The 27,553-nt window shown below is 46.1% G+C and overlaps 3 protein-coding genes and 1 pseudogene across 8 annotated transcripts; 3 read left to right on the top strand and 1 right to left on the bottom strand.

The window, feature by feature from the left end:
- The first annotated feature begins 509 nt into the window (after positions 1-509).
- On the top strand, positions 510-3,950 carry LOC127308973 (sucrose:sucrose 1-fructosyltransferase-like; annotated as a pseudogene).
- A 7,309-nt stretch (positions 3,951-11,259) lies between these two features.
- On the bottom strand, positions 11,260-19,497 carry LOC127308971 (putative pentatricopeptide repeat-containing protein At1g68930). 6 transcript variants are annotated; one of them, XM_051339925.2, is made up of 7 exons: positions 16,975-19,497; positions 16,761-16,891; positions 16,340-16,549; positions 16,121-16,257; positions 15,053-15,767; positions 12,233-13,109; positions 11,260-11,598 (listed from the first exon to the last, which is right to left on the bottom strand). In XM_051339925.2, exon 1 carries the CDS (start codon positions 19,436-19,438, stop codon positions 17,171-17,173), a length of 2,268 nt encoding a protein of 755 aa, XP_051195885.1. In that variant the 5' UTR covers positions 19,439-19,497; the 3' UTR covers positions 11,260-11,598; positions 12,233-13,109; positions 15,053-15,767; positions 16,121-16,257; positions 16,340-16,549; positions 16,761-16,891; positions 16,975-17,170. The 6 variants fall into 6 exon arrangements, with proteins under 6 accessions (XP_051195885.1, XP_051195884.1, XP_071677476.1 ...); XM_051339924.2 differs by having other exon boundaries at positions 16,334-16,549; positions 16,761-16,873; XM_071821375.1 differs by having other exon boundaries at positions 16,761-16,873.
- LOC127308972 (sucrose:sucrose 1-fructosyltransferase) lies at positions 12,620-15,986 on the top strand. The gene is made up of 3 exons (XM_051339929.2): positions 12,620-13,076; positions 13,210-14,093; positions 15,075-15,986. The coding sequence occupies exons 1-3, from the start codon at positions 12,620-12,622 to the stop codon at positions 15,771-15,773; spliced, it is 2,040 nt and encodes a 679-aa protein (XP_051195889.1). The 3' UTR covers positions 15,774-15,986.
- A 2,805-nt stretch (positions 19,498-22,302) lies between the features above and the next one.
- Positions 22,303-23,224, top strand: LOC127308974 (RING-H2 finger protein ATL79). Its single transcript, XM_051339930.2, has one exon. The coding sequence runs from the start codon at positions 22,492-22,494 to the stop codon at positions 23,032-23,034; it is 543 nt and encodes a 180-aa protein (XP_051195890.1). The 5' UTR covers positions 22,303-22,491; the 3' UTR covers positions 23,035-23,224.
- The last annotated feature ends 4,329 nt before the right edge of the window (positions 23,225-27,553 follow it).

The raw sequence follows: 27,553 nt of genomic DNA, 5'->3' as shown, positions 1-27,553 counted from the left end.
CACCCTTCTCAGTCCTTCATTTCAGATCCAGTGAACCTGGATTGACAAACTTACGAAGGAATCTAGGACGATCCATCCTTAATTACGGTTGAAAAGATTTACATTATAAATCCTTTTTCTTTTGCATGGATTTACATTACAAGTCTAGAGGCTTCACAAAGCAAAGAGGTTTCGCTAACCCAAATCGTACTTAGATGTATATCCAACACAAACACAGGCTAATCCAGCCTCATCCAATTACTAATTAACGGTTTAACCTAATCTTCTAATCCCATCCAATCTAATCTCTCCCACAACAAAGAGTGCGACAACCTCTGTTGTTCCATGGGGCCATGATGCATCTTCCTCTTCTCCAAACCATCGAGCTGGATAACATGCATGGCCAGGATTGATGATGATTAGCACTCGCTCACTGACTGCACCTATACGCCGCCGGCCAATGGGGCCGCGCCAGGTAGGCTGCTAACGCAACGGGTGCAGACTGGAGACTATAAATGCCACCGGGAGAAAGGACTCCTCGGCAAACACGCACAGACGCAGCTTCTTTGCTTGTCTAATCCCTCCCTCGCACTAGTCGGCCGAGGCATTCTTCCTAGTTGCTTCCATCGCATCGATCTCGATCCACAGATTCTATGCCAATGGAGGCAAGAGATGGCGTCTCGATGCCCTACTCGTATGCGGCCCTGCCGGAGGACGCCGAGGCAGCGGTGGTTGGGCGCGGTCGCCGGACCGGGCCTCTGTTCGCAGCGTGCTGTTGACGTTGGTCGCCGCGCTCCTTGCCGTCGCCGCGCTGGCTGGCGTCCGGCTCGTTGGCGAGCTGCCTGCCGGGGGCGTCGTCATGCCCAACCACCCGATGGAAGTCATGGACGTCAGCGGTAGCAGAGGGCCTGAGTCAGGCGTGTCGGAGAAGACGTCCGGGGCCGCCAGCGAGAGCGGCGGCATGCTGGGCGCCGACGCCGGCAGCAACGCGTTCCCGTGGAGCAATGCGATGCTCCAGTGGCAGCGCACCGGCTTCCACTTCCAGCCCGAGAAGAACTGGATGAACGACCCCAACGGTAACCACCATTAATCTCCTGCAAGCAACAATCTCTTCAGATGTTCCAACGCTTCCCACGATTCAGTTACAAGATTCCCATTACAACCGCGATGAATCTAAATGCAAACTGAAATTGCAAAAATGCAGGTCCGGTCTACTACAAGGGGTGGTACCACCTCTTCTACCAGTACAACCCGGAGGGCGCAATCTGGGGCAACAAGATCGCGTGGGGCCATGCCGTGTCCCGGGACATGCTCCGGTGGCGCCACCTGCCCATCGCCATGTTCCCCGACCAGTGGTACGACATCAACGGCGCATGGTCAGGCTCCGCCACCGTGCTCCCCGACGGCCGCATCGTCATGCTCTACACGGGCTCCACCAACGCCTCCGTGCAGGTCCAGTGCCTCGCCTTCCCCTCCGACCCCTCCGACCCGCTGCTCACCAACTGGACCAAGTATGAGGGCAACCCGGTGCTGTACCCGCCTCCGCACGTCGGGGAGAAGGACTTCCGGGACCCGACCACTGCATGGTACGATGGCTCCGATGGAATGTGGCGGATCGTCATCGGGTCCAAGGATAACCGCCGCGCCGGCATGGCCTTGACCTACAAGACCAAGAACTTCCATGATTTTGAGCTCGTTCCCGGAGTGCTGCACCGGGTGCCGGCGACGGGGATGTGGGAGTGCATCGATTTGTACCCGGTTGGCGGCGCGAGGGGCATTGACATGACGGAGGCCGTTGCGGCGGCATCCAACAGCGGTGGTGGTGAAGTTTTGCATGTCATGAAGGAGAGCTCAGACGACGACCGACATGACTACTACGCGCTAGGGAGGTACGATGCAGCGACAAACAAGTGGACACCGCTAGATGCCGACGCCGATGTCGGCATCGGGCTGAGGTACGATTGGGGAAAGTTCTACGCATCCAAGACCTTCTATGACCCGGCCAAGAAGAGGCGTGTGCTATGGGGGTGGGTCGGCGAGACTGACTCTGAGCGCGCCGACGTGGCCAAGGGATGGGCTTCCCTACAGGTACTTGAACATTTCATCTTCTTCTACAACATGGCGAAGTTAATTAATTAACCTCCATTAGCTCTTAGAAAATGTTGCTTTGTTAGTAATTTGCATTATTAGAACTATTGTTGGGTTCCAAAGACAGTATGGTACCGGTAGGCCTCAAAATAAGTAGCAGCCACTTGTGATAAATCATAGATTATGGCAGCTGAATCAATGATGCTGTCATGTGGTTGGAAAGTGCCTTTAGCTTCATCCAGTCTACAATCCAGACACTGTTGAGATACCTTGACTGCAGGACGCCAATGCAGCTGTGTCGTACAAACAAACTCTTCATACCCATGTGGCCTAGTGGCACGCAAGATTGGTAATCTGATCCACCTACCTAACTGAATAATACGTACAACCTACTTGTTCTGGCACAAATCAAACTGGGATTACACAAGAAAAGGGGGTCTATTGCCTTCGGTTAGTATGATCCTTTTGCTGTCACAATGATGATACCAAGAGGATTCTTCAAGGAATTAAAACTGTTGATTAAAAGATGGAATAAAAAGAATCACAACCCTGTATGATCCAGTTAAATAGGGTTTATTGCTACTGCTTATTTGATATCGAGTACTATCTATACCTTCACGTCAGGTAAGTGTGTGCCCTGCAAAACAAAAATTTGCATGCCCATGAGTCATGTGCCATAGCTCCAACCCATGTGGACTAGTATCACTGTGCAATTCAAGAATTGGCAATCTGGTAGTGCCACCAAACAAAATACCAATTAACTTTTGCTAGTACCAACCAAACTGGGATTATATAAGAAAAAGGGATGCCTTGTCTGCTGACACCAAGAAGATTCTTCAAGGGGCAAACAATCATGCGACCACACAAACAAGATTAACAAGAGCTAAGATTAATTAATTAGTGGCAATTGCTAATGCTCGATGTTTTCTGTTGTTGCAGTCGATCCCTCGCACGGTGGTGCTAGATACCAAGACGGGCAGCAACCTTATCCAGTGGCCGGTGGTCGAGGTGGAGACGCTCCGTACCAACTCCACCAATCTCGGGAGCATCATCGTCGAGCATGGCTCCGTCTTCCCTCTCAGTCTCCACCGGGCCACACAGCTCGACATCGAGGCTTCCTTCCGCCTGGACCCGCTCGATGTCGCCGCCGCAAAGGAGGCCGACGTTGGCTACAACTGCAGCACCAGCGGTGGCGCGGCCGGTCGTGGAGCGCTCGGTCCCTTTGGCCTGCTCGTACTCGCCGATGCCAGGCGCCATGGCGGGGACACGGAGCAGACCGCCGTCTACTTCTACGTCGCGAGGGGCCTCGATGGCAACCTGCGCACGCACTTCTGCCATGACGAGTCACGGTCATCCCGTGCCAACGACATTGTCAAGAGGGTCGTTGGCAACATCGTGCCAGTGCTCGACGGAGAGGCGCTGTCTGTTAGGGTTCTGGTGGACCACTCCATTGTCGAGAGCTTCGCACAGGGTGGGAGGTCGGTGGTGACTTCACGAGTTTACCCGACTGAGGCCATCTACGCCAATGCCGGGGTATACCTCTTCAACAACGCCACCGGTGCCCGGGTCACCGCCACCAGTCTCGTCGTCCATGAGATGGACCCCTCCTACAACCAGAACCAGGCCGAGATGGCTTCATTGTAAATCGAAGATGTACATATTGTTTTTTGTGATAGCATGTTGCACGTACAACATGTGTGCTGAACATCGAGGGAGCCTGGATCGAGCCAAGGGGAATGTGCATCCCCGTAGGCACCACCCAAAACAAAACAAAAATACGTGAGCGAGGCGAAACGCAGGCCGGAATAGACTGCCACAATTAGACCGGGAAAAGTGCCCAGAGTGTTTTGATGAATTCAAATCAATGGATTGCTTGCTCGAAATCAATCAAGGGACAACATGCCATTTAAATTCAACCATCTTTGGAAGACCATACAAAAGTAAAGAAACAAAACAAGAGTGATCATCCCGCAAAAAAAGAGTGATTAGGTGACACGTACATAAGGACATGTACAATGGCAGCCGCTTAGGTGAGTAATTAGGTGAAAAAATGCCAAAAAAACGGATAATTAACCAATGCGACGCTTATTTCGGTTGCTAACCAACACTATCAAACATGCGAGTGCAGAGAAAAAAACACATAGGCTCCAACATCTAACTTTGCGTCCATGCTCCACAAACTCTCCGGATCAAACGAGATTGAGGACTAACAGCCAGGAAAATCAGCCTAGCGATAACGTCCCCTCTGTGCATGCCCTAAGCTCCTGAGTATAGATAGAATCAGATTGTGTGCATGTGGCGTTGATGGACTCATGTTATGGGTTGGACAACCATTGAATAGTTGCCAGGTCGGCTGGCTGCTGCATTATTGAAGCCTAGCTAGTTTGGTTGCTTGTGGTTGGTCAGGTTAGAGGATGATGTCTCCGAAAAAGAAAGATAAAATGTACTTCAGCATGAAGCTAAAACTCATCCATATAGAGTGTATGCACTTTTACCTTAATCCGGCTGAGTTATCTTTCTAGAACACGTTGCGCGTAGATTCACACAACCCATAGAAGCATGACACGTGGAGCCAAGTGAGTAAGCCGGGCCTTGCGGTAGAGTTGATCAGGTCTACCAGTTCAGCCGTATAGTGTACTCTTGTTCCTAAATCATTACTTCAGAGCATAAGTTGTTGCCACATGTCATGTTGCCATGTCATAATGGACCAAGTAATCATTATAGCGTTGACCTCGAAGCTTCAAGGTTGGAACCTCAGTGTCCATTCCATGGCCAACTTCATTGTGGCGATAGGTGGTTGTAGTAGAGTCGCACATGACTCGTACCATCCAAGTCATTGCTAGTAGTTTCACCAACCTTTTCCACTTGCCACTGGCTTCCATGTCCTCATCGAACCAAGCAATCATGTAAGTAACATTTTCGACCTTACAATGTTGATCGACGTGTCCACAATAAAAAGAGGAAAAGAACAGCTGATGTGGCCTAAACCGGATGGTTCAACACTTGGATATGGCCATGACCAGGAGTTTGCTTCGCTGGATGGGTCATTGAACTTTGGATGGCTTGAATCAAGTCAAATCAAAGTCTGTACCGCCGCATTATTGTACTTGATGATGTCGATGTACCTGCAATAGAATGTAGCATCGACATCATAGCAAGGATAGTGACACTAACGCATGCATCACGCATCCTTGGAATGCATGTGACGTGTGTGCTGGACCTATCGCACGACGCTCTTGCTACTGTGAACGGAGTAATAATTTGATGTTGGTGAAGGTTTAATCTGAACCTTTATTATATTTCTATACACCGACATTGCCACATAACTATACAACATCTACTGAAGACAACCGTCGCTAAGCTAGATCAAAAAAATCACACGCCGCCTCTCGAGAAAAGACCACTTGTGCTTACACATAATAATACATAGACGTTGTATTTGTGTTTGGTCCGCGATTAATTGGGTACCAGAAGTTGGTTGATAACCAGACTTTGAATTGCACAAGAAAAGGAAAAAAAGAAAAATATGCAGGAAAAGAAATAAGAAGCAGAAACTCTCTTTTGAACCAATGTTGAGCTACTTCCTTCGTTACGTGTATCTGTGCTAGTGTGAGGGCAAGCTGGCAGAGAAAGGAGTCAAGGTACATAGGTGGTTACTGGCCAACATCGCTCGTGGTGTGTTGCTAGTATCATCACGTGTTGAAATGATCCATTGCAAGAGCTAAGCTAGCGTGCAAGTTACTCACATTATCTTAACTATTGCCACATGTCACACACTAACTCGTCCGACATGTCGTTGAGTGTCAGTGTGTCACCACAGTTTATGGTTATGCTGATATGCCACCGAACGATCAATCAATCAACTAGTCGAAACTCCATAGCGTCGAGATAGCGTATCTACAGTGCAGGTTCAGTGCACACGCGAGCCATGGTCACCCTGTCAGGTGAGTGTCAAGGGCTGATGTGGCAACTATTGGCCAGGTGGAGCTACCTTTCGTACACGTCAACACAACCATAGCCAAGAGTTGGGTCGACTCAAATTCCAACGAGCCCGGATGACATGATTGGGCATAATTGGCCATCCATAGAAATCTCTTGCTAGTAATTGCACCAATCTTTACCACTTGTCACAAGCTGCCATGTTAGCATCGAACCATGGAGCAATCTGGGCCAAAATTCCAACCTAACAATGTTGATGGATTTGTGTCCACAACAAAGCGAGAAAGTGAGCAGCTGATGTGGCACAAAACGAGTGGCGTGACACTTGGATATGGGCATGACTAGGAGGTTGCTTTCCTGGATGGATCCAAGAATATTTTGGATGTCTTGAACAAACTCGGTCCAATCCCATACCATCGCATTATTGTACTTGATGATGGTGATGTATTTGCAATAAATTGTAGTTCATATCAAGGATTTCCACCTGTCAAGCTACTCACATTCTCTTGATTATTGCCACCTGTCACACAACGCATCATCCCACATGTCGTTGATGTGTCGCCATAGGTTATGCACTTATGTTGATATGCCGCTGATCAATCATCGTCAACTAGTCGAAGCTCCATGTCGTCGACACCGTGCATCGACACTGCAGGTTCGATGCACATTGTTCGGCCGACGTGCGAGTCGTGTTCACCTGTCCACAACGTGTGAGGTGAGGACACGGGCTGACGTGGCACCGGTCTGGCAGGTAGAGCAACCTAGGTACACGTGGACACAACCATTGCCAAGAGTTGGTGGATCGACTTAAAATCCAACAAGTCCGGATGACATGATCCAACGTAATTGGACATCCATAGAAATCTCTTGCTCTGCATTACTATCGAACTTTACCGATGCTTGATACTGCCCAACCTCTTAATTTTAATTTGCTTACCCGTGCTACGGTGCTAGCTTAGCTTGGACAGTGACCATTACGCAGCACACCAGCAGACACACGCGCGTGCACCTCCCTCGATCCTTCTTCTATCCATAGACTATTAATATTAATGGTCATTCACCTTATTTGAAACTGAAGCTAGTAACTGAAATTAAGCAGAATGAATGCAGTAGGGTCAGTACGTACTCTACCACTGATTCGATCGATCTCTCTGGAACCTGCTGCTTGGCTGATGATTGACTCCTGTTCGGTGAATCCAAATGGATTCCTCCCCGACACTGACGAGTCAGCACCTCGTGCCCGGACATCCAATCAAGTTTGAGTACACAGCGCACCAATGCAATGCATGTGGCATGCAGTGCAATGCTGGCAAAATGAGAGGCCATGGATGGATGATGGACACGGCGTCATATCATGTCCGGTACCAAGTCGTGCCCAAACCACGCTGCCATGCCACCTGCTATCGCTTAACCACAAATCCAACTCTCTTCCATCCAGCACTGATGAGCAATACAACACCAAATCAACATTATCAGAATCATCGTGAAATATAATTTTCGTTGTAGATATAGTTACATATTTTTTACATACATGGTTACTACGTTATTTCTCTTCTGAAAGTATTAATCCTCGTTGCATGTTTGCAAGCAGGGGGTCCTACATGTCGTCTTGTGCATTTCTAGATCGAGTAGTTTTGTTAATTGTCACCTGATTTTTAATCGATTTAAAAAGTTGCAACTTTGGTTCTGCTATATGCATTTTCAGAAGCGATTGAGATGTTGATGGACCCTTTCTGAAATAATAACATCTAGGAGCAGGTTCAACTTGTTTTTTGCGAATAACACCCCAGATCTGTTACCGAACACGGTAGTACAACACTCCCCACCCCCAAAGAATCTGAAAATTACAATTGGGTCCCTAGAGAAGCCTCCCTCTGCAACCTCCAACGCGGAGCAAGCACACGTCGCCGCATCATCTCAACCGCTCCATCCTTCAGCCAGCAAATTTGAAGTCTCCGGCGATCTTCACGCAAACGGGAAGTCATCATTCTCGGTCTCTTCTTACCAACACGAGAGGGACGGGGCACCACCAAGTCAACTCCCTCATCGTTTGGCGAGAGAGAGGAAGCTCCAGATTCACTCCACCTGCAAAGCAGAACTCCCAGGCTCCATGGCGAGGACGGAGCAAACCTCGTCATCACGGAGCAAGAACCAGGAGACCAAAGTCCAAAGTGCAGACAAAGTGGAGACCAGGAGAGAGAGGAGTTTGATTCCGAAAACCAGTTTTGAACTTGGGAGCATATGCTATTGGTACCCGAGAAAACATTTCAAAATTTCAAAATCATCTGGAAAAAAATTTGTCGCGTATATGTCGACATTATATGTATGCACGCCAAGTTTCACGGAAAATTGACCTTTTTGTGTCGTGTGTGAAAAAGATTAAGAAATATCTTATGAATTTTTTTTTTCACACAACACAAAAAATGTCGGTTTCCTTTGAATGGACTTGATGACCACATATCATGTCGTGATGTACACATCAATTTTTTATTTTAACATTTTAAACTATGTTTAAATGTAATTTTAAAAACCGGAAACATATGTTCCCGAGTGCAAGAACACCTCGTCCAGTGTGGTTCCGAAAACAGTGTGAGGATTGGTGCATGGAGGCCAGTGTTGTCTTAATCAAGGCATCCGCCCAATCTTGTTGATCTTGAATTGATCAAGCTATCATAGTTTAGAAACATAAATTTTATTTTTATCCAACTTATTAGTAGTTACTCCCTCCATCCTTAAATAAGTGAACATTTTGCTCTAAATTTTATCCACAAAAGAGTGTATTCATATCTTTTCAATGCACTTTAAAAGCAATTACAATAGAGCCTAATCAGCAGGCTATAAGACTTACCACGTCACTAAAATTATGCGTGAAAGAGAGAGAAGAGAGGAGAGAGAGGGAAGCGGGCTCTATAGCTATGCCATGTCAGCTAAAGTCATCCTAGAGCCTACTACACTGATGCCGATGGATATCTTGGCAACTGCTAGCTCTAGCGCAAGCATCATACATTCATATATACAGTAGACTCTACAATCAGGAGTAATGCCCATGGATCTCCCCCATATCGACCTAGTTGCCTGCTGATTGGCTCCGGTACATGTGGATTGTGGACCAATTTCTCTAGAACAAGAACACCTCTCTCCGACAATGGTGACTCAGCGCCTAGTCGGCTACGTTGGCCGAGGGGCAGGATCACAGGAGTACACACGCGACCGAGGGAGGATACACAAGAACAAAAGAGGCTTTCGTTCTATGATAGGCTGTGTAAACCACCAAATGGGGAAGCGAAGAGTCTAATAAGGTGGGGGCACCATGCATATGCTGACAGAGCAAGAGTGTGAGAGAATCATCTGTTTCACTTCGCTGAATTATTTGTGGGGCCGGACTCCACTCTCCATGTAGCCTATTTTTCCCCGAGCGACCACATATTTCATTAATACGAAATCGAGTTACATGAGTAAAGAAAACGTAAAAACTTTGTAAATAATTATCCCTAGAGCTTTCTACACTCCGTCGAAGCCAGCGGTCGCCGGCTAGATGTGCGGTGGAAAAGATGCCGAGCGTCCGCCAATGTCAGATCCTAGAGAGCACCATCGCCAATTGTGACTCGATAAACAAACATGATGCAAGCCGCGACACATGTCGTTGTGACACGTCAACCAGAGGACATGCTCATGCTACCTTGGATCAAGATCCACCGCATCCCACCGACGAAGTCGTGGAATAATGATAAATATCCACCACCTCCACGCTCTAGAGTATCCACCTCATCTATGCCCCCAACGCCGCCGTGGGAAACGATAAACGGCAACAACATACCGTGAAACAGATCTCGGTAGATCTGAAGAGAGACGAGAAGACCAAGCCGCCGATCTGAAGTATCTACAAGCACACAATGCCATCAACTCTAACACGCCATCGTGAAGGTCGACACCGGCATGGGAGTAGAGTTGGCCCAGATTTATTCGTTCGACTGGCGATCCCACCACCCCGACGGCACATCACAACTGACAAACCCTAACCCTAGAAACTAGACCAAAACGGAGTACCCCATCTCTATTGTCGTCAGAGCGGCAAGCGGAGGGAGAAGAGACCAGCCTTCACGCCGGCGAAGATCTAGGGCGGGAGACGTTGTCGCCTCGGCCTCCTATCGGGGGAGAGATGAAGACATAGCCCATCTTCATCTTCTTGTCTTGTTTTGCTTGCGTGTTAGGGATTTGTCGATGACCCACAACTTAATTCGTTTGGAGCACGTGATGGATCAAATACAAACACGGTAGCTCCCTATATTTTTTTTGGCGAATTAAAGTTGGTTTACCACAAGTACGCTACTCCCTCCGTTCACAATTAGCTTGCATTCTAGGTTTAGTTAAAGTTAAACTTTGTAAAGTTTGACCAAATATTTAGCAAAAATATCAACACCTATAATATAAATTATATTATATTAAAATCTTAGTAAAGTATATATTTTAAAATTATATGCATTTTATATTGTGACTATTGATAGTTTTCTTTTATTCTTGGTCAAACTATATAAATTTTGGTTTTGACTAAAGAATACAATGTAATTAGGAATGGAGGGAACACGTACAGTCATCAAGATCATGGAGAGCCGGCGGCAATTGTGACTAGTTAGGCCAGGATAGCATACCTTATACCTCCTGAGACTAGTTACAATGGGAAATATCATACATTAGTATCATACCTCAATTATTCTACTATTCCGAAGCCAATGAAAATAAGTAGGACCTCCAAAAATGGTGGGTTTTCTATTGATGCCGTGAATAACATATGGCTTACCTATAGACAAAGAACAAAAACGATAAAAAAGGAATTATGTTTCGGAACCAAGCAAAACTTACAATGGGAAATATCATACACTAGTATCATGCACATGATACTAGTTTATGATATCACCTCTACAATGCATAGTATCATATGTGAGTATCACAGCGTCATCATATTTAATGTTTTGTAGAATCTCAATGCAAATGTGTGTACATGATGTATTTTCTATTAACTTTTTTTGTTTTACGTGCTATGATACAGTATCATATTATGATACCACTCTCATCTCTCACCTCATTAATTAGTATGCCATCTCAGATTTTTGCCAACATGGCATGCATGATACTAGTACTACTTATGATACTACCATTGTGGCTAGTCTGATGCATTTGGTATATGTTCTCGAGGTCATGCAATAATGCAATAGCATGCATATGCACAAAGAAACCACGTACTAGGCGCCCAGATGAACGAACCAACCAACCAAATTGCATCTTCATTTTACCAAGAAATTCCTGCCTGCTGTACATGTCAATATGTATTTGTGTGGAGGTAACAGTGCTAGAGACCACTCTGTAGTACGAAGAAACCAATATACCCACAGACGTATCCAATCATCATAAACTAATCCAGCCTTAGTGCAGCCTGCTGACAGCGCAGGAGTCGGTTTCGGTTCGCTGAATTATTCATGGGCCCAGGAATATCTAGCCCCCCAAATCGGTTTTCTTTTCGGCTCCATATTCCGCGCCGATCGATTGGGTAGGGTATGTCCAGGAGAGGAGCCTGATTAGGTGTAAAAATTATTCCTGCAAAAAAAAAAGAATGCACAGAGCAATTCGCGGCGACACGAACCACCAATCAATCAGTGAGTAGCTAAGGCATGCACATGGTCAGCTATATATACAGTGCAGAATTGATCAATCATTTGCTTGCTCACTACTCAACCAATTTGCATCTAAATTCTACTACTACTCAATCCCTTCCAAATTAAAACTTATCACAGCTTTGTAAATATATGGATATATCTAAACTAGACAAGGTTGTGAGAAGCTTTTTGAGACGAAGGTAGTAGTACCTTCATTGGAAAATGTAAGAAATTTTGGTAGGTTGATTTAGCATACCAAAAATGTGTTATATTTTGAAACGGAGGTAATACCAAACAACTCCTAATATACGTTTGAAAGGAGTGTGCCATGTAGCCTTTTATTTGAAAATATTGAAAACTTATTTTGAAACCTCAAAAAAATCGAAATAAAATACGCTTATATTACTGCCTATAGTTTCCTAGCAAGTACAAATTCAGAGACCTTACAAAAGCAACTCATAGATGTAGACAAACAAAAACACGGATTAATCCAGCCTCATCCAATTACTAATTAATGGTTTTATCTAATATACTACAATCTAATCTCTGGCAACAATGGGTGCGACAAGTTTTACCTGTCCCATGCTGCGATGATGCATGTTCCTGTTTTCCTTCATCATTGTAATCACAACAAGCAACCCTCCAGCTCCAGGTATGGATAACATGGCCTGGACCCTGGATAGATGATGATGATTAGTAGCCTCCCACTGACACAGCGGCCAATGGGGCCGCGCCAGATAGGCCGCTAATGCAACGGGTGCAGACTGGAGGCTATAAATGCCGCCCGGAGAAAGGGCTCCTCCGCAAACACACACAGCTTCTTGTTAAGAATACACAAGCAGAGGAGGACGTAGCTATCAGTTCCACTGATCCCTCCCTCGTGCTAATCAATCCAGCTTCTTGTTAAGATTAGCCTCTCCACCTTGCTTCTTCCATCGCATTGATCTCGGTCGATTGATTCTATGCCAATGGAGACAAGAGACGGCGGCTCGAGGCTGGAGCCAGCATCGCTGCCGTGCTCCTATGTGCCGTTGCCGGACGATGCTGAGGCCGCCGTGGTTGGGCGCGGTCGCCGGACCGGGCCTCTGTTGGCAGCGCTGCTGCTGGCATTGGCCGCGGTGCTACTCGCCGTGGCTACGCTGGCTGGCGTCATACTCGTTGGGCAGCTGCCCGCCACGGGCGTCGTCATGCCCAACCAACCCGCAACGGTTGACGAGGCGATGAGCACCACCAGCAGCAGCAGAGGGCCTGAGTCAGGTGTGTCGGAGAAGACGTCCGGCATCCCTGCCGAGCATGGCGGCATGCTGGGGGCGGACGCCGCCGGCAGCAACGCGTTCCCGTGGAGCAATGCGATGCTCCAATGGCAACGCACCGGCTTCCACTTCCAGCCCGAGAAAAACTGGATGAACGACCCAAACGGTAACGGCCACATCTCCTTCCGTCGTTAACACCCTGCAAGCAAATAATCTCCTTAGAGCAAAAACAGTGCATGGTGGAATCTTACAGAATTCAGTTGACAAATGTTCATCGAAATCTTTTTATCAAAATGCAGGTCCCGTATACTATAAGGGGTGGTACCACCTCTTCTACCAGTACAACCCAGACGGCGCTATCTGGGGCAACAAGATCGCGTGGGGACACGCCGTGTCCAGGGACCTGCTCCGGTGGCGCCACCTTCCTGTGGCCATGTTCCCCGACCAATGGTATGATATCAACGGCGCCTGGTCGGGCTCTGCAACCGTGCTCCCTGACGGCCGCATTGTCATGCTCTACACCGGCTCGACCAATGCCTCCATGCAGGTCCAGTGCCTCGCCTTCCCCTCCGACCCCTCTGACCCGCTGCTCACAAACTGGACCAAGTATGAGGGCAACCCGGTGCTGTACCCGCCGCCGCATATCGGGGAGAAGGACTTCCGGGACCCAACCACAGCGTGGTATGATGGCTCCGATGGAATGTGGCGGATTGTCATCGGGTCCAAGGATGACCGCCACGCCGGCATGGCCTTGACCTACAAGACCAAGAACTTCATTGATTTTGAGCTCATACCCGGAGTGCTGCATCGGGTGCCGGCAACAGGGATGTGGGAGTGCATCGACTTGTACCCTGTCGGCGCCGCAAGGGGCATCGACATGACGGAGGCCGTCGCGGCGGCATCCAACAACGGCGGTGGTGAAGTTTTGCATGTCATGAAGGAGAGCTCAGACGACGACCGACATGACTACTACGCGCTAGGGAGGTACGTTGCAGCGACAAACAAGTGGACGCCGCTAGATGCCGATGCTGATGTCGGCATCGGGCTGAGGTACGATTGGGGAAAGTTCTACGCATCCAAGACCTTCTATGACCCGGCCAAGAAGAGGCGTGTGTTGTGGGGGTGGGTCGGCGAGACCGACTCCGAGCGTGCCGATGTGGCCAAGGGATGGGCCTCCCTACAGGTACTTCAACATTTCTTCTACTACAACATGGCAAAGTTAATTGACTAACCTTAATCAGTCATTAAAAAAAGTTGCTTTGCTAGTAATTTTTATGAATAGGAGTGATCATGCACTTTTGGTTGGGTTCCACAGACACATAGGAATGGCACGGGTGGGTCATGGTCATGGATGCAAAATAATAGCAGCCACTTGTGTGGAAACCGCACTCTTGCTTGTGATGAAGCATAGATAGATAGGAGGTGAATCAATGTGGCTGTCATGTGTCCCTACATTCATTCAGTCTACAATTCGAGCTACTGTTGAGATACCTGGATCTGCACCATGCCAAACTGGCAAGCCGTGTCCTAGTATAAACAAACTAAATAAGCTCATGACTCATGTGCCACCCTATGTGACCTAGTGGCATGCAAGAATGCAATATTATTGATACTGTGGAGCAAGTACCTAACTGAATTAGTATAAACAGTTTTAGCTAGTACAACTTAACTGATTACAGAAGAAAAGGGATGTACTGTCTTCAGTTAGTAACATTCATTTGTTATCACAATGATGATACCAAGAGGATTCATTAAGGAACAAAAAATAATGATAGAACGTTGGAAAAAATAGCAACACAAGCCCTGTTTAATTCAGTTAAATAGTGCCAGCTGCTACTGTTTATTATTTGGATACGGAATACTGTATATATACTTTCGCTGCACAATGCAGCTAAGCTGAGTGTGTGTGCCCTACAAGCAAAATCTTTCATGCCCATGTGGTCTAGTGGCATGCGAAGATCGGCAATTTGGTACTACCACCAAACTTAGTACTTAATAGCTTTTGCTAGTACCAACCAAACTGGGATTAGATAAGAAAAAGGGATGCCTTGTCTGCTGTACAAACAATCATGCCACGCTACAAACAAGATTAACAACTACTAATTAATTAATTAATTATTAGTATCAATTGCTAATACTTGCCTGATGTTTTCCGTTGTTGCAGTCGATCCCTCGCACGGTGGTGTTGGACACCAAGACTGGCAGCAACCTCATCCAGTGGCCAGTGGTGGAGGTGGAGACACTCCGTACCAACTCCACCAACCTCGGCAGCATCACCGTCGACCATGGTTCTGTCTTCCCTCTCAGCCTCCACCGTGCCACACAGCTCGACATCGAGGCTTCCTTCCGCCTCGACCCACTCGATGTCGTCGCCGCCAAGGAGGCTGATGTCGGCTACAACTGCAGCACCAGCGGTGGCGCGGCCGGTCGTGGCGCGCTTGGCCCATTTGGCCTGCTCGTACTTGCCGACGCCAAGCGCCATGGTGGAGACACGGAGCAGACCGCCGTCTACTTCTACGTCGCCAGAGGCCTTGACGGCAGCCTACGCACGCACTTCTGCCATGATGAGTCACGGTCATCGCGTGCCAACGACATTGTGAAGAGGGTTGTCGGTAACGTCGTGCCGGTGCTTGATGGTGAGGCGCTATCCATCAGAGTACTGGTGGACCACTCCATTGTCGAGAGCTTTGCACAGGGCGGGAGGTCGACAGTGACTTCGCGAGTGTACCCAACCGAGGCCATCTACGCCAACGCCGGGGTGTACCTCTTCAACAATGCCACCGGTGCCCGAGTCACCGCCACTAGCCTCGCGATACATGAGATGGACACCTCCTACAATCAGGCCTACATGGCTTCGCTGTAAAAAGAAACGGACAGATTATTTTTTGGTTGCATATATATGTGTATTCTCTTTCTAAATTTTTCTTTTTCATCTTTATTATGTCTATTCATTGTCGAGGCCTTTCAGTAGCTGTAACCCTAGTGGAAGATGCCATGACACAAGGCTAGAGCTGTACATGTACAACGTCAGTCCAAGTTGCTCAGAAATTTTTTGCTTTCAAATTTTAAGTTGGTATACTCACTGTGTCATGTTGTATACAAATGCAGGACAACACCTGTTAGACGTAAATCCATAGAAATAAATATGATTCTTCACATACTGCATAAAAATTTGTGGTGACATATATCTGATATCCAAAATACACTCACCTGGCCATGATCTGGAGTTCTTGGGCATCCAGTCAGTGACTTTTGACACTCCTGATATTCTGTTGCAGTATAACTATCCTTCAGGAGCATTTCTCCAGTGAGTTCTTCCCAGCGCCCCTCCACATGATTCAATATTCCTGCATCTTATTCTCGAGGTGTTAGCAATGACAGAAATGAAATGAAATCGCCAAAGTGGAACCACAGGAAATATACCCTTACAGGCACGAGCAGGCACACCATAAAAAGTCCGACGAGATATTCGTCCAGAACTCACATTGACTTGCTCAATGTTGTTTCTGGATTCTGTCAATATAATACTGTAGTAACTATGTAGATGGCAGCTCAACGCGTTGATGGACATGGACTTGAGGCACATCTCAAACACAGCGAAAATAAAGCCTTCTTTTCAATTGGGCAGACGTGCATATCCTGCATATTTTGCAGTTAGTGACCATGCATAAAGGTCCAATATCAAGATGCTGCTAAAATGGAAAGTTTTATCAAACCACCAGATTTTCTAGTATGCTAAAATTGAAAAACAAAATATACTAACACTAACTATTATAGTGTGGTGGTTTATTTACTCCTACAATGTGTCAAATTTGCCAGTTAGTACACCAAATTCAAGTTCCCGGCTTACCTTTCTACTTCGGTTGCTCGACAGGAAATTGAACATGAGATAAGGATCAATTCAGTGTCGTGCATAACCGTTAATCCCTTATAACTGCTGTTAGCAAATTCAGTTTGGCACTTCTGTCAAAAACACATCGACTAACATTTAGGACTGCTAATGTGACAAAGCATTAATCGAAACAACCTTCTGGAAGTACAGAATCACAATGCCATAAACACACCTCTTTGAACCCTGCACCTGCAGGGAACAGGATTTACTCTTGCTCTGCCCCCACAAAGCCAGCTGGCGGCCCAAGCATGTTATCGATCCTTCGCTTTGAAGTCTTTGATCAACATTTCTTGTTTCTCTTCCAGTGGCACTTCTCACTTATATTTCAACTTGAATCATGTATGAAGTTAGCATGTTAGACAGCGAAATTACCAGAAGTCCCCACATGAGCAAATGCCATTGCTGAACTTGTGAAATCTGACAGCGTCTCTCACAAGAATATCACGCCCAGTTATCTTAGATATGAACTTGGTAGCATTATGACAATCCACACATACCCGTAGATTCTTGACAATCCGAATCTGCATTTCTTGTGGAACAAAAATTAAGCCAAATGCAATTGCAAGCTTCTCGCTATGATTGCTGAGCATTTGAACCTTCTCAGAATCCGCTACATCATGCAGCACTGAACTGACATCAGGCTTGTACCCTTCTTCCACCATCTTAGAGTTGAGCCACTGTAGCTTTTCATAAATTGTTCTGGAGAAGGGGTGAGACTGGTCATCGGCTGAAAATATGTAGACTTTATTCTTATACTTGATCCAGCTGCAGCCTGGTTCTTTCTTCACTTGCCTATCCCTCATCCCACGCCTCAGCTGGGCAACCTCGCTCCATTCACCTTTAGAAGCATGCATGCTGCACAGTAATACATAGCTCGCTGGGTTTTGAGGATCAACTTTCAAGAGATTCTCGGCAGCCCATTTCCCGGTCTCCATATCACCACGCAACCTGCTCGAGCTCAGCAATGTCGCCCATCCAATAGCATCAGGACAGCGTGGCATCTGCCTTATGAACTCCTCAGCTTCTTTCAACCTCCCTGATCTGCTATACAGGTCAATCATGCAAGTGTAGTGATCATCCAAGGGTACAATACCGTGGTCCTCCTGCATGGACTGGAAGTAGCTGCGGCCTTTCTCCACAAGCCCTGAACGGCTACAAGCTGAAAGGACACCAATGAATGTTACGCCGTCCGGTTTCACACCCTTGGACAACATCTTCTCAAACAGATCCATCGTTTCTTTTGCCTTCCCAAACTGGGCATAACCCGTGACGAGGGCTGTCCATGACACCTGATCATGAACCGTCATCTCATCGAACAGGCGGTGCGCGTCCTCGATGCTGCCGCACTTCCCGTACAGGGTTACTAGTGCATTAGACACCGTAATGTACGGCCTCAGCCCCGATACGAGCGCCACGCAGTGGAACTGAGCCCCCTCTTCCAGGCTCGCAAGATTAGCGCAAGAGCTGATGACACTGCCAAGAGTGAAATCATCAGGCTTAATGCCGTCCCTCTGCATCTCCGAGAACACCCGCACAGCCTCCTCACCACACCCATTCTGTCCGTAGCCGACAATCATTGCAGTCCATGAGATGATGTTTTTGCATGTCATCCTTCTCAAGACGGCCTCCGCCGATCTGATGCTCCCGCACTTGGAGTACATGTCAACAAGCGCGCTTCCGACGAACACGTTGTCCTCATACAGCGTCCTGATTACGTAGGCATGGATCTGCTTCCCCTCTTCCGAGGCAGCAAGGGCGCCACAGGCTGTCAGGATGCTTCCAAAGGTGTACTGATCAATGCCGACACCTGATGCCCTCATCCTCCGGAACACATCCAGCGCCTCCGCCGGCAGCCCGTTCCGCGCCAGCCCCGTGACCATCGCGGTCCAGGTGATGGAGTCCCTGTCGGCCATCGCCTCAAACAGCGCCCGCGCGTCCGTGACCATCTTGCACCGGAGCAGCCCCGTGATCATGGTATTGTACATCACCACGTTCCTGCCCTCCATCTCATCAAAGACCCGCTTGGCGTCCCCGATGAGCCCCATCTTGGCGTACATGTCGACGAGCGGGCTGCCCGTGAACGGGTACGCCCCGAACCCGAGCCGCAGGGTCTGGCAGTGCACCTGCCGGCCGAGCGCGCGGTCGCCGAGCGCCGACGCGGCCATGACCATGCCCGACATCGTGATGCGGCTCGGCCTGACCCTGACGCCGTCCACCTCCCCCTCCTCCGCGAGCAGCGCGCGGTACGCACCCGCGGCCCGCGCGGGGGCGCCGGCGCCGGAGAACCCGGCGATGAGCGCGTTGTAGGAGACGGCGTCGCGCTCGGGCATGGACGCGAAGAGCCGCTTCATGTCCGGGAGGAGCCGCGCGCGGGCCAGCGCCGAGAGGAGCGCGTTGCGGGTGAAGAGGTTCGGGTCCGGCATTGCGTCGAACAGGCGGCGCGCGCGCGCGAGGCCGAGGCGGCCGGACCTGGTGTAGGCCGTGAGGAGGTGGTTGAGGAGGTAGGTGGGCGGCGGGTGCGGGATGGTCCGGAGGATGAGGCAGTGGACGGCGGCGGAGGTGCGGGCGCCATTGCGGCTGCCGGCGGCGGCGGAGGAGAGGAGGGCGGCGTAGTGGCTGCACAGCGGGCGGCTCATAGCGCGGCGAGGGAAACTCACAGCTTGGGAGTTATGGGCCTAGCCTAAGCCCACATGGCAAAAGTAGGCTGGACAACCAAATATAGTTTGTAAAAATAAAAATAATAGTTTTGTATTCTAAATTTTCTTTATGGAAGTCATGGTGGAATGTTAGGATGCGAGAAATAAAGGTACTGAAAATGATTACGAAGAATCTTGATGCGACTGTTAGTTTTGTTATGGATCCTCATTATTCGTCTTTGTCTCGGTTCGGTCAAGTTTGCAGTAACATGTTCTTTTTAGATTAATCAGTAAATTTGAATATACGCAAAAGCTTTTGGTTCTATTGCATTAAGCAACTTGCGACCTAGGTACGACTTCCGGGTTACAACCCTTCATACATAATGAAAGAGGCACATAGTTAAAGTACTCGTGGAAGACAATATTGCGGCAGTGATTATTGCTGATGTGCTACAAAAAAAAACGCATTTAGCACAAAAGGTTCCACCACTAAAAAAATGTTGCGGGAGAATCACTTCATATAAAAACATTGAGATAGAGTTTTGAAGATCTAGTACCGAGAAAGTCAACAATGAAAATGATTCATCATTTGGAAGAAAATGAGATATCCTTTTTAAAATCTAGTACAAGGTGATTTAATACTGAAAATGGCTCATAACTTCGAGCATAATATCATGCTCCCCATCTTCGAAATTGATGTTCTTCATCTGTGGTGTGGTGTAGCTAGTATTTATTTTCCTCACGCGATCAAATTACTATATAATTAAATAGATAGTAAATCCAAATTAATCAGGTTTCTGGCATATCAATTTTCTTCACGAGATTGTTGAAAAAGACTAGCATATGTAATCACTATAATATACAAGAGAGTGCTAGACAAGGATTCGATGAAAAGGAAATATTAACACCTCATGCAATATATAATTCTTAGTAGTTATTAATATGGTGAACAGTATTATTCTACAAACCTCAGCTAGGATATTCGTCCCACTCACGTGCACTACAGAACCTCATGATATTTAATGACTATAAATAAAAACACATACATATAAATAAACTATATTACATATAAGTGACACAAAACATTTGTGGTTTTGGAATATCGATTCAGTGAAAATAGTAAGGAAACATAACCTATGAAAAATAGAGATCTATTATAGTAGCATTTGCAACGATAATTTTGAACTATATAATTAAAAATTATGCTCAATGTTGTTATATACAATAGATATATAATGTTTAATACTTTATTAAAAATCAGTTTAAAGATAGTTTAAAACTTGAAATTTATGACAAAGTGGTATATAAATAAGTGAAATTGTTTAATATAAATAGGAGATTGTGTATTGTCTAGAGGACCAACCCTTGGTAAGCATTATGGTTTTGGGCATGTCGGTATAGCTACTTGGATGATCATTAGTTGAAAGAGCTTGGTCACCATACATATATTTGAAAAAACATATTTATTAATACCTTGAGGAGGTACCACACAAGTTCCCCCTTTGTTTTTTACATTGTTTTCCTTGCACGTATTATAGAGTTTAACGTTTCGCGTCTGCAATTGACATGGAAAACCAAAGTAAGGTTCTGGCTCATTGATGGAGGAACAGACCTAGTTGTTTCCTCACTATTGTATCGTGTCCTCAGCCCCTATTGGTTGAAATTTATTATTAAGGTTTAAAGTATACGACATATCAAATCATTAAAGAGAGTAAGTTCTTGAAGCCCATATAGCTTGGCTTGGCTAGACAAAGCAAGGGATAGTTGAGACCGAGTTAACAAGAGTTTGGGTGCGTAGAGAAAGACGAGGCACCTCCTAAATGTCTAAAATAAGTAAATCAACGGTGCTAACAGCCATCATGATGTCTATCAACTACGAGCGGCTGAATGAAACTCTGTGGTATATATGCCTTTGTGAAAATATTATATGTGCCAAGAAAGCCGCATATCAGCTATGACGCTCACTCGTGCGTGTATTGACCACTCCACAAAGCTATCTTGTTTTTCATAACGAGGAGGCAATTCGCGGAGTCATGGGTATGAGTCATGTTGAATCCCTTTCTTTGTTCGTATGAGTCATGTTGAATCCCTTTCTTTGTTCTACACTGAACCTACGTGGAAATCCTTAAACAGATCTACAGGTTATCGCTTTTGACCGCTCGGTCACTCGGGTGTATACCATTGTGAGTTTGACACGTGCCCAGAGGGTAGCACAACACATACGGCGCGCGAGGTTCGCAGATGAACTTCAGATAGGATGACCTCTTTTAGTATTTACATAGTTTTCCACAATTTTTTTTATTTGTTGTCTTTTTTCCTGACTTGGATGTGTATATTTGTTCACCTGCAATGGATTAATCAGAGTTGTGCCTTGTTTCAGATCATTCCAAAAAAAAAAGATGGGCGTGTACAACGGTAACTTTCTCTGTAGAAGCTTCGGGGATTACCGTCTGATAACAGGATTTGGTTGAAACATGGTCGCTCTCATGCATTGGACGTGTGCCGTTAGCGAGAAGGAAGCGCTTGGGTTGCTGTTACAATCAATCATTCCCTCGTGACAACAACACACGCCGCATGGGTGGCCACAAGCCCTATCCCAACGGATTCAATCCCTTGAAACCGAAAGGTCACCTACCTACTAGTAGTAGAAAGTAGCACTGCATTTGTAAACTCTCCCAAAGAAGCACATATAACTGAATAAATACATGAAAAAATACAAAGAAAATGATATTAAGATAAAAAGATGATAATCCATGTCAAATTTCAAAATACAGTACCAGAATTGCAATGCACAGGCAGATAAGCTAGCTAGTTATTGCAGGACGGCGGGAAATGATGCAACACTAGCCCCTGCATGAGTGAGTGCTTGATGACACATCGATATCGATATCCTTCCCTACCATTTGGTCTCACTCATTCTCACTCACTCACCTGCACCACCAGCCAAGAGCCAACACGATCTCGGCAAGATCTCCACTCCACTAGCTGCTCACTCGCTACTAGCAACAGGAGGGAGAGATCGAGCGCTGCCACTAGCCAAGAACCGAGCAGCCATGGAGTCGTCGGCAGCGACGCAGACGGAGCGCCACGGCCGCGGCAACGCGACGGCGACCACCATCGCCAAGAGCAGGTGGGGGCCCTACTCGGGCGCCGGGGACTTCGCGGGCAACATGGCCGTCATCCTCGCGTCCCTGCTCGCCGCGCTCGCGCTCGCCCTCGCGCTCCACGCCGGCGTCAGGCACCTCCTCCGCCGCCGCCGGCAGAGGCAGCGGCAGACGAACGGCGCCCAGGCGCCGGACCCGGAGAAGCCGCCGCCCGTGGCGCCACCGCCGGCGCTGCTGGAGCTGGTGTACTCGGCGGCGGAGGCGGGCCAGCTGGCGGGCGCCGCGTCCGAGTGCGCCATCTGCCTCGCCGAGTTCGCGGACGGCGACGCCGTGCGCGCCGTCCCGGCCTGCGGGCACGGCTTCCACGCGCGCTGCATCGAGCGCTGGCTCGCCCCCGGCGGGCGGCGGTCCTCCTGCCCGACGTGCCGCGCGCCGGCCTCCACGCCGCCGGCGTCGGCATCGGCCGGTGCCCCCGCCGCGGCGGCGTCCTGATGCCATGTCATGCCATGCCGTGCCGGGTTGCGTGCCGGCTTCTTGATGCCATGCCATGCCATGCCGCCGCCGCTCTGTTTCTTTGCAACAAGAGGCTCCCTGTTTTTCCCTTCTTGAATTTCCTTTGTTCCTTTCATCTGTAAATACTACCTAGAAAATTGAATCCTGAACTGGGTGCATGGTTCCATTCCATCGATGTGTTTGTTTCACTCGGTCTTTCATTTATCTCTGCCTTGATTTTTGGCAGTTGAGGGACACCATCCAACCTGGGCTCCTGATTTGGTTTCTTGTTCATAATGGGGGGAATTTCTGAGCAGGAATGGACATGTTTAAATTGGCAGAAGCAAGTTGGCATAGTTTTATTATATTTCCATTTGATCAATTAAACACCTGAATAAGAAGATTGAAACATGTTGCTTGGTTGTGTACAATACGACTTCTAGTTCTATCTCCTCTCTTCTCTTTTTCGATAAAGGGTTAACCTGGCATCTGTTCACGCTTTTATCTTCCTGATGCAATATTAAGTTAGAAATCTCTTAATCGAGAAATGTTGCTCGCTTATCGTTTTCGTTCACGGGCATATGTTGGAAATAAGTATCGTATACTAGTGTGGCTGAGGGGAGGATTCAAGGAAAACGCAATATTGGCACATTATTCACTTTGTAATTTTCTCTTTGTTGTGACTGAAATAAACATGGTTGTGTGCAACAATCGATGAAGAGGCGGTTAGTTTATCCTTATTTTCAAAGAAGACTTATGGCAAAATAAATCTAGTCTACAAACCTCATTTAGGATATTTGTTAGATTAATATACTACGATCAAATATCATGATGTACAAAGCTAATAAATAAACACATATAAACAGTGGCGGACCTAGGATTTTCTCGATGGGTATGCCGCACCAAAAAAAATTGACGACAATTGTGATAAATTTTTACTACTTCAATATAAAAACGTCACAGCTGTGTTGTAAATCAATATAAAAACAATAAATATATCCAATTAAAATATTAACTTAGCAAGTTTGAAAAAAAGATCACAGAAATAGTTTCAGCACACCAAAATAATAGTCTTAAATAAGCATAAAAGAAACTTACAATACTACTTGTGTGCTTGTCCGTCGCAGAGAAGGATTTAAAGCAGAGGCAATCTTCTTTTGTTGTGTTTTTCTCAAAAGGGAGTGCAATGTCTCTGCCACTTTTCTTAACAAAATATTTTAAAAAATGAACAATTTAAGTGCGACCATTTGCTATGTACACCATGTGTAACAGTACTCATATGGTTTACGGTTTATGATAGGTAGAGGAAGTTGGACGTATGAGATTAATCAAACAGGCCGCACGCACTGTTTAAGGCCTCAAAAGCACGCACTGTTTAAGGCCTCAAGCTAAACGGTTTTGGACGAATCGATCAGCCCTTCCTTTTCCCCTACTACTAAGTAGTACTGGGAACAGACAGCTTGAGGTTAGCTAAGCAGTTTTGCACGATCGATCTGCTCTTTTTTTTTCCACCCTACGACTAATACTGCACAGAACGACCAGGCCCCAGGGTATGCCGCGGCATACCCGGCATACCCTGTGGGTCCGCCACTGCATATAAACACCGGCCTACCTATATGTGATGCAAACCATCTGTGCTTTTGTCATCTGTTTATTCTTGTTTCCATTATAGTAACATCAGTTATATGGAATCGGCAGTCTACATTTTAAGAAGCAAACACAAGTTATACAGAAAAATGAAGTTCTAGTTTAATATTTTTTTTGTAATGATTGATTTGAATCACATAACAATGAACTATGAGTTTGCATATTATGCACTCAATGTTTTCATATAACTTTAAATGTATATATGATTGTATGATAAAAGATATATATCAATTAAAACATGGTTCAGATTTAGTGAAAACATGATGTACAAGTAAGTAAAAATATTTAATATAAAAAAATATTGTGCTTTGGATCTTCAAAAACAAGACAGCAATTAGGATGCATGGTTCCATTCAATTCAATTCCATCATGTGTTTCTTTTAGTCAGTCTTTCTTTTATCTCTGCCTACATTTTGGCAGTTGAGGGACAACATCCGACTTGGGCCCGTGATTTGGCTTCTGCTGCGATGACTGGTTATGATAATCTTGTTCTTGGTGGGAGGATATTTCTGAACAGGAATGAGCATGCTTAAATTAGCAGAGACAAGTTGTTACAGTTTTATTATATTTCCATTTGATCAATTAAACATATGAATAAGGAGATTGTATAGTACTAAGGAACCATTTTTATTGGTTGTGTACAATACGACTTTCTGTATCCTCTCTTCTGTTTTTCGATAAAGGGATAACCTGGCATCTGCATCAATCAACGTAAACAGTCCTTTTGTTTCACCCTTTTATCTTCCTGGTGCAATATTAAGTTAGAAATCTCTTAATCGAGAAATGTTGCTCACTTGTTGTTTCGTTCACGCGCATATGTTGGAAAAGACTATAGCCGACCAATAAGTATAAGATTCGAGGAAAAGGCAATATTGACACGTTATTCACTTCGTAATTTTCTCTTAGTTATGACTAAAATAAACATGGTTTCGTGCATCAGTCGATGTAGAGGCGTGTAGTTATCAGGTTATCCTTATTTTCAAAGAAAACTTATGGCAAAACAAATCTACTCTGCAAACCTCGTTTAGGATATTTGTTAGATTCATATATACTACTATCAAATATCATAATGTAGAAAACTAATAAATAAATAAACACATATAACCACCACACTACATATAAGTGACACAAACCATGTGTGCTTTTGTCATCGGTTTTTGTTCTTGCTTTCGTTAGAATAATATCAGTTGGATGGTATCAACGATCTACATTTCAAGAAGGAAACAAGACTTACACGAAAAAAATGGAGCTCTAGTTCAGTAAAATTTTGTAATAATAGATTTTGATCACATGACAATGAAATATGAGTTTGTATATTATGCCGTCAATGTTATATAACTTTAAAGGAATATATGATTGCATGATAAAAGATAAATTAATATATTCTTCAAAATTAGAAAAAAATTGATGTATAAATAAGTAAAAATGTTTAATATAAGAAACTATTGTGCCTTGAATCTTCAAAAAATTGTACAACCATTAAGAATGCAAAGTCAGACATCGGCCTCCTGCTCGCGATCGTGAAGCACATTGGTGCGCCAAAGCTATGCATCATCTCGCCACAATCAAAAAGAAAAGCACGAACGGAAGGCCGGGACTACCTTAAGACAACAACATTTCGGTGCTTTCAAAGCTTCTAGCAGGACAAGAACAATATACATAGGGGCGATCGCAGGGGCACCACCGTTGTGGGGGTATTGCGTGCACGAAGTTGGACGATTGACTTCAGGGCGGAGGGAATCCGTCCAAATCGTTGACATAAAGATGGCCACACTGTACCCTTGGATATAATCTTATAAGTGGCCTATCACCTAACATTTGAGCACATACTATCTCAGACTAAAATGTATTCACAACTTCGTGATGGGTTGTGTCCGTATAGATATGATTATATAATTAAATTCTTCGTTGTCCGGTCTTCAAAACGAGTCTAATCGGTATATTTCAAAAGGTGGAAAACACTATTTCTGTCACACTAGAAAATGTTCTTTGATTTCATTTTACAAAGTCCATGTCTCATATCTGAAAAGTCTTGTCGTTGTTGAACAGTTATTCAGAGTGCAACATAAAGTTTGTCCACTGTCTGAGTTTGGCCACTGTGTGAAATCGATTTCTTGGTCGAGGCAAAAGAACAAGAAATAGGCAACAGTGACTGAACTTTATCACTGCACATCTCATCGGTCGCATCCTAGTAGCACGATGACAAGAGGAAAAATCTACAATTGATGAATAGAATTCATGATGGAGATTGGAGACTACAGCTGTGACAACCTAAAATATTAACAAGAAACAAATCACATAGGGGTGGGGGAGAAGCCCTGATCAAGTTGTCGGCTAGCAGAACCATGACTCTAACAAACAAAACCAGGCTTCTAGCGTGGTCACACGGCGAGCCGTGCGATGTCCATCGTGCAGTCAGCGCACAATCCCACTATCCACATATGTCCCCCTCGCCCCGCCCTCCCCATCGTCTCCATCGTGTTTTGAATCTTTAAAAAATAGGACAACCATTAAGAAACATTGGCCTCCTGCTCCCGATTGTGAAGCAGACGAGCTTGCCATAGCTACGCATCATCTCGTCACGATTGAAAAGAAGATTAAGGAAGTTAGGGCAGTGTTCCTTCGACAACAACGTTCCAATGCTTCCTGAGGTTCTAGCAACACAAGAGAAAATACCTAGGGGTGGTCGCAGAGGCGCCGCCGTCGTGGCGCATACGCATGCATGTCTCCAGTATTTATTTTTTTGTTTGGACAGATCTAGTATTGTTTTTGTTTCATTTGATCGATCACATATCTATATTTAAAAGAAGTCGGAGAATGGATCCTACAAAACCAAGTTGCTTGTTTGCTGATTTCATTCATGAGATTATGT

This window comes from Lolium perenne, chromosome 6 (assembly GCF_019359855.2).
Source record: "Lolium perenne isolate Kyuss_39 chromosome 6, Kyuss_2.0, whole genome shotgun sequence".
In the NCBI taxonomy this organism is placed as follows: Eukaryota; Viridiplantae; Streptophyta; class Magnoliopsida; order Poales; family Poaceae; genus Lolium; species Lolium perenne.
Note: the sequence above shows the minus strand (reverse complement) of the source record. Positions and strands in the feature narration are given on the sequence as shown.

Bases quoted from the DNA above. Each gene is read 5' to 3' on its own strand.
- LOC127308972 (XM_051339929.2), top strand. From the start codon at position 12,620: ATGCCAATGGAGACAAGAGACGGCGGCTCGAGGCTGGAGCCAGCATCG. The intron at 13,077-13,209 runs GTAACGGCCACA...ATCAAAATGCAG, and splicing joins CTGGATGAACGACCCAAACG to GTCCCGTATACTATAAGGGG. The intron at 14,094-15,074 runs GTACTTCAACAT...CCGTTGTTGCAG, and splicing joins AGGGATGGGCCTCCCTACAG to TCGATCCCTCGCACGGTGGT.
- LOC127308974 (XM_051339930.2), top strand. From the start codon at position 22,492: ATGGAGTCGTCGGCAGCGACGCAGACGGAGCGCCACGGCCGCGGCAAC.
- LOC127308971 (XM_051339925.2), bottom strand. From the start codon at position 19,438: ATGAGCCGCCCGCTGTGCAGCCACTACGCCGCCCTCCTCTCCTCCGCC.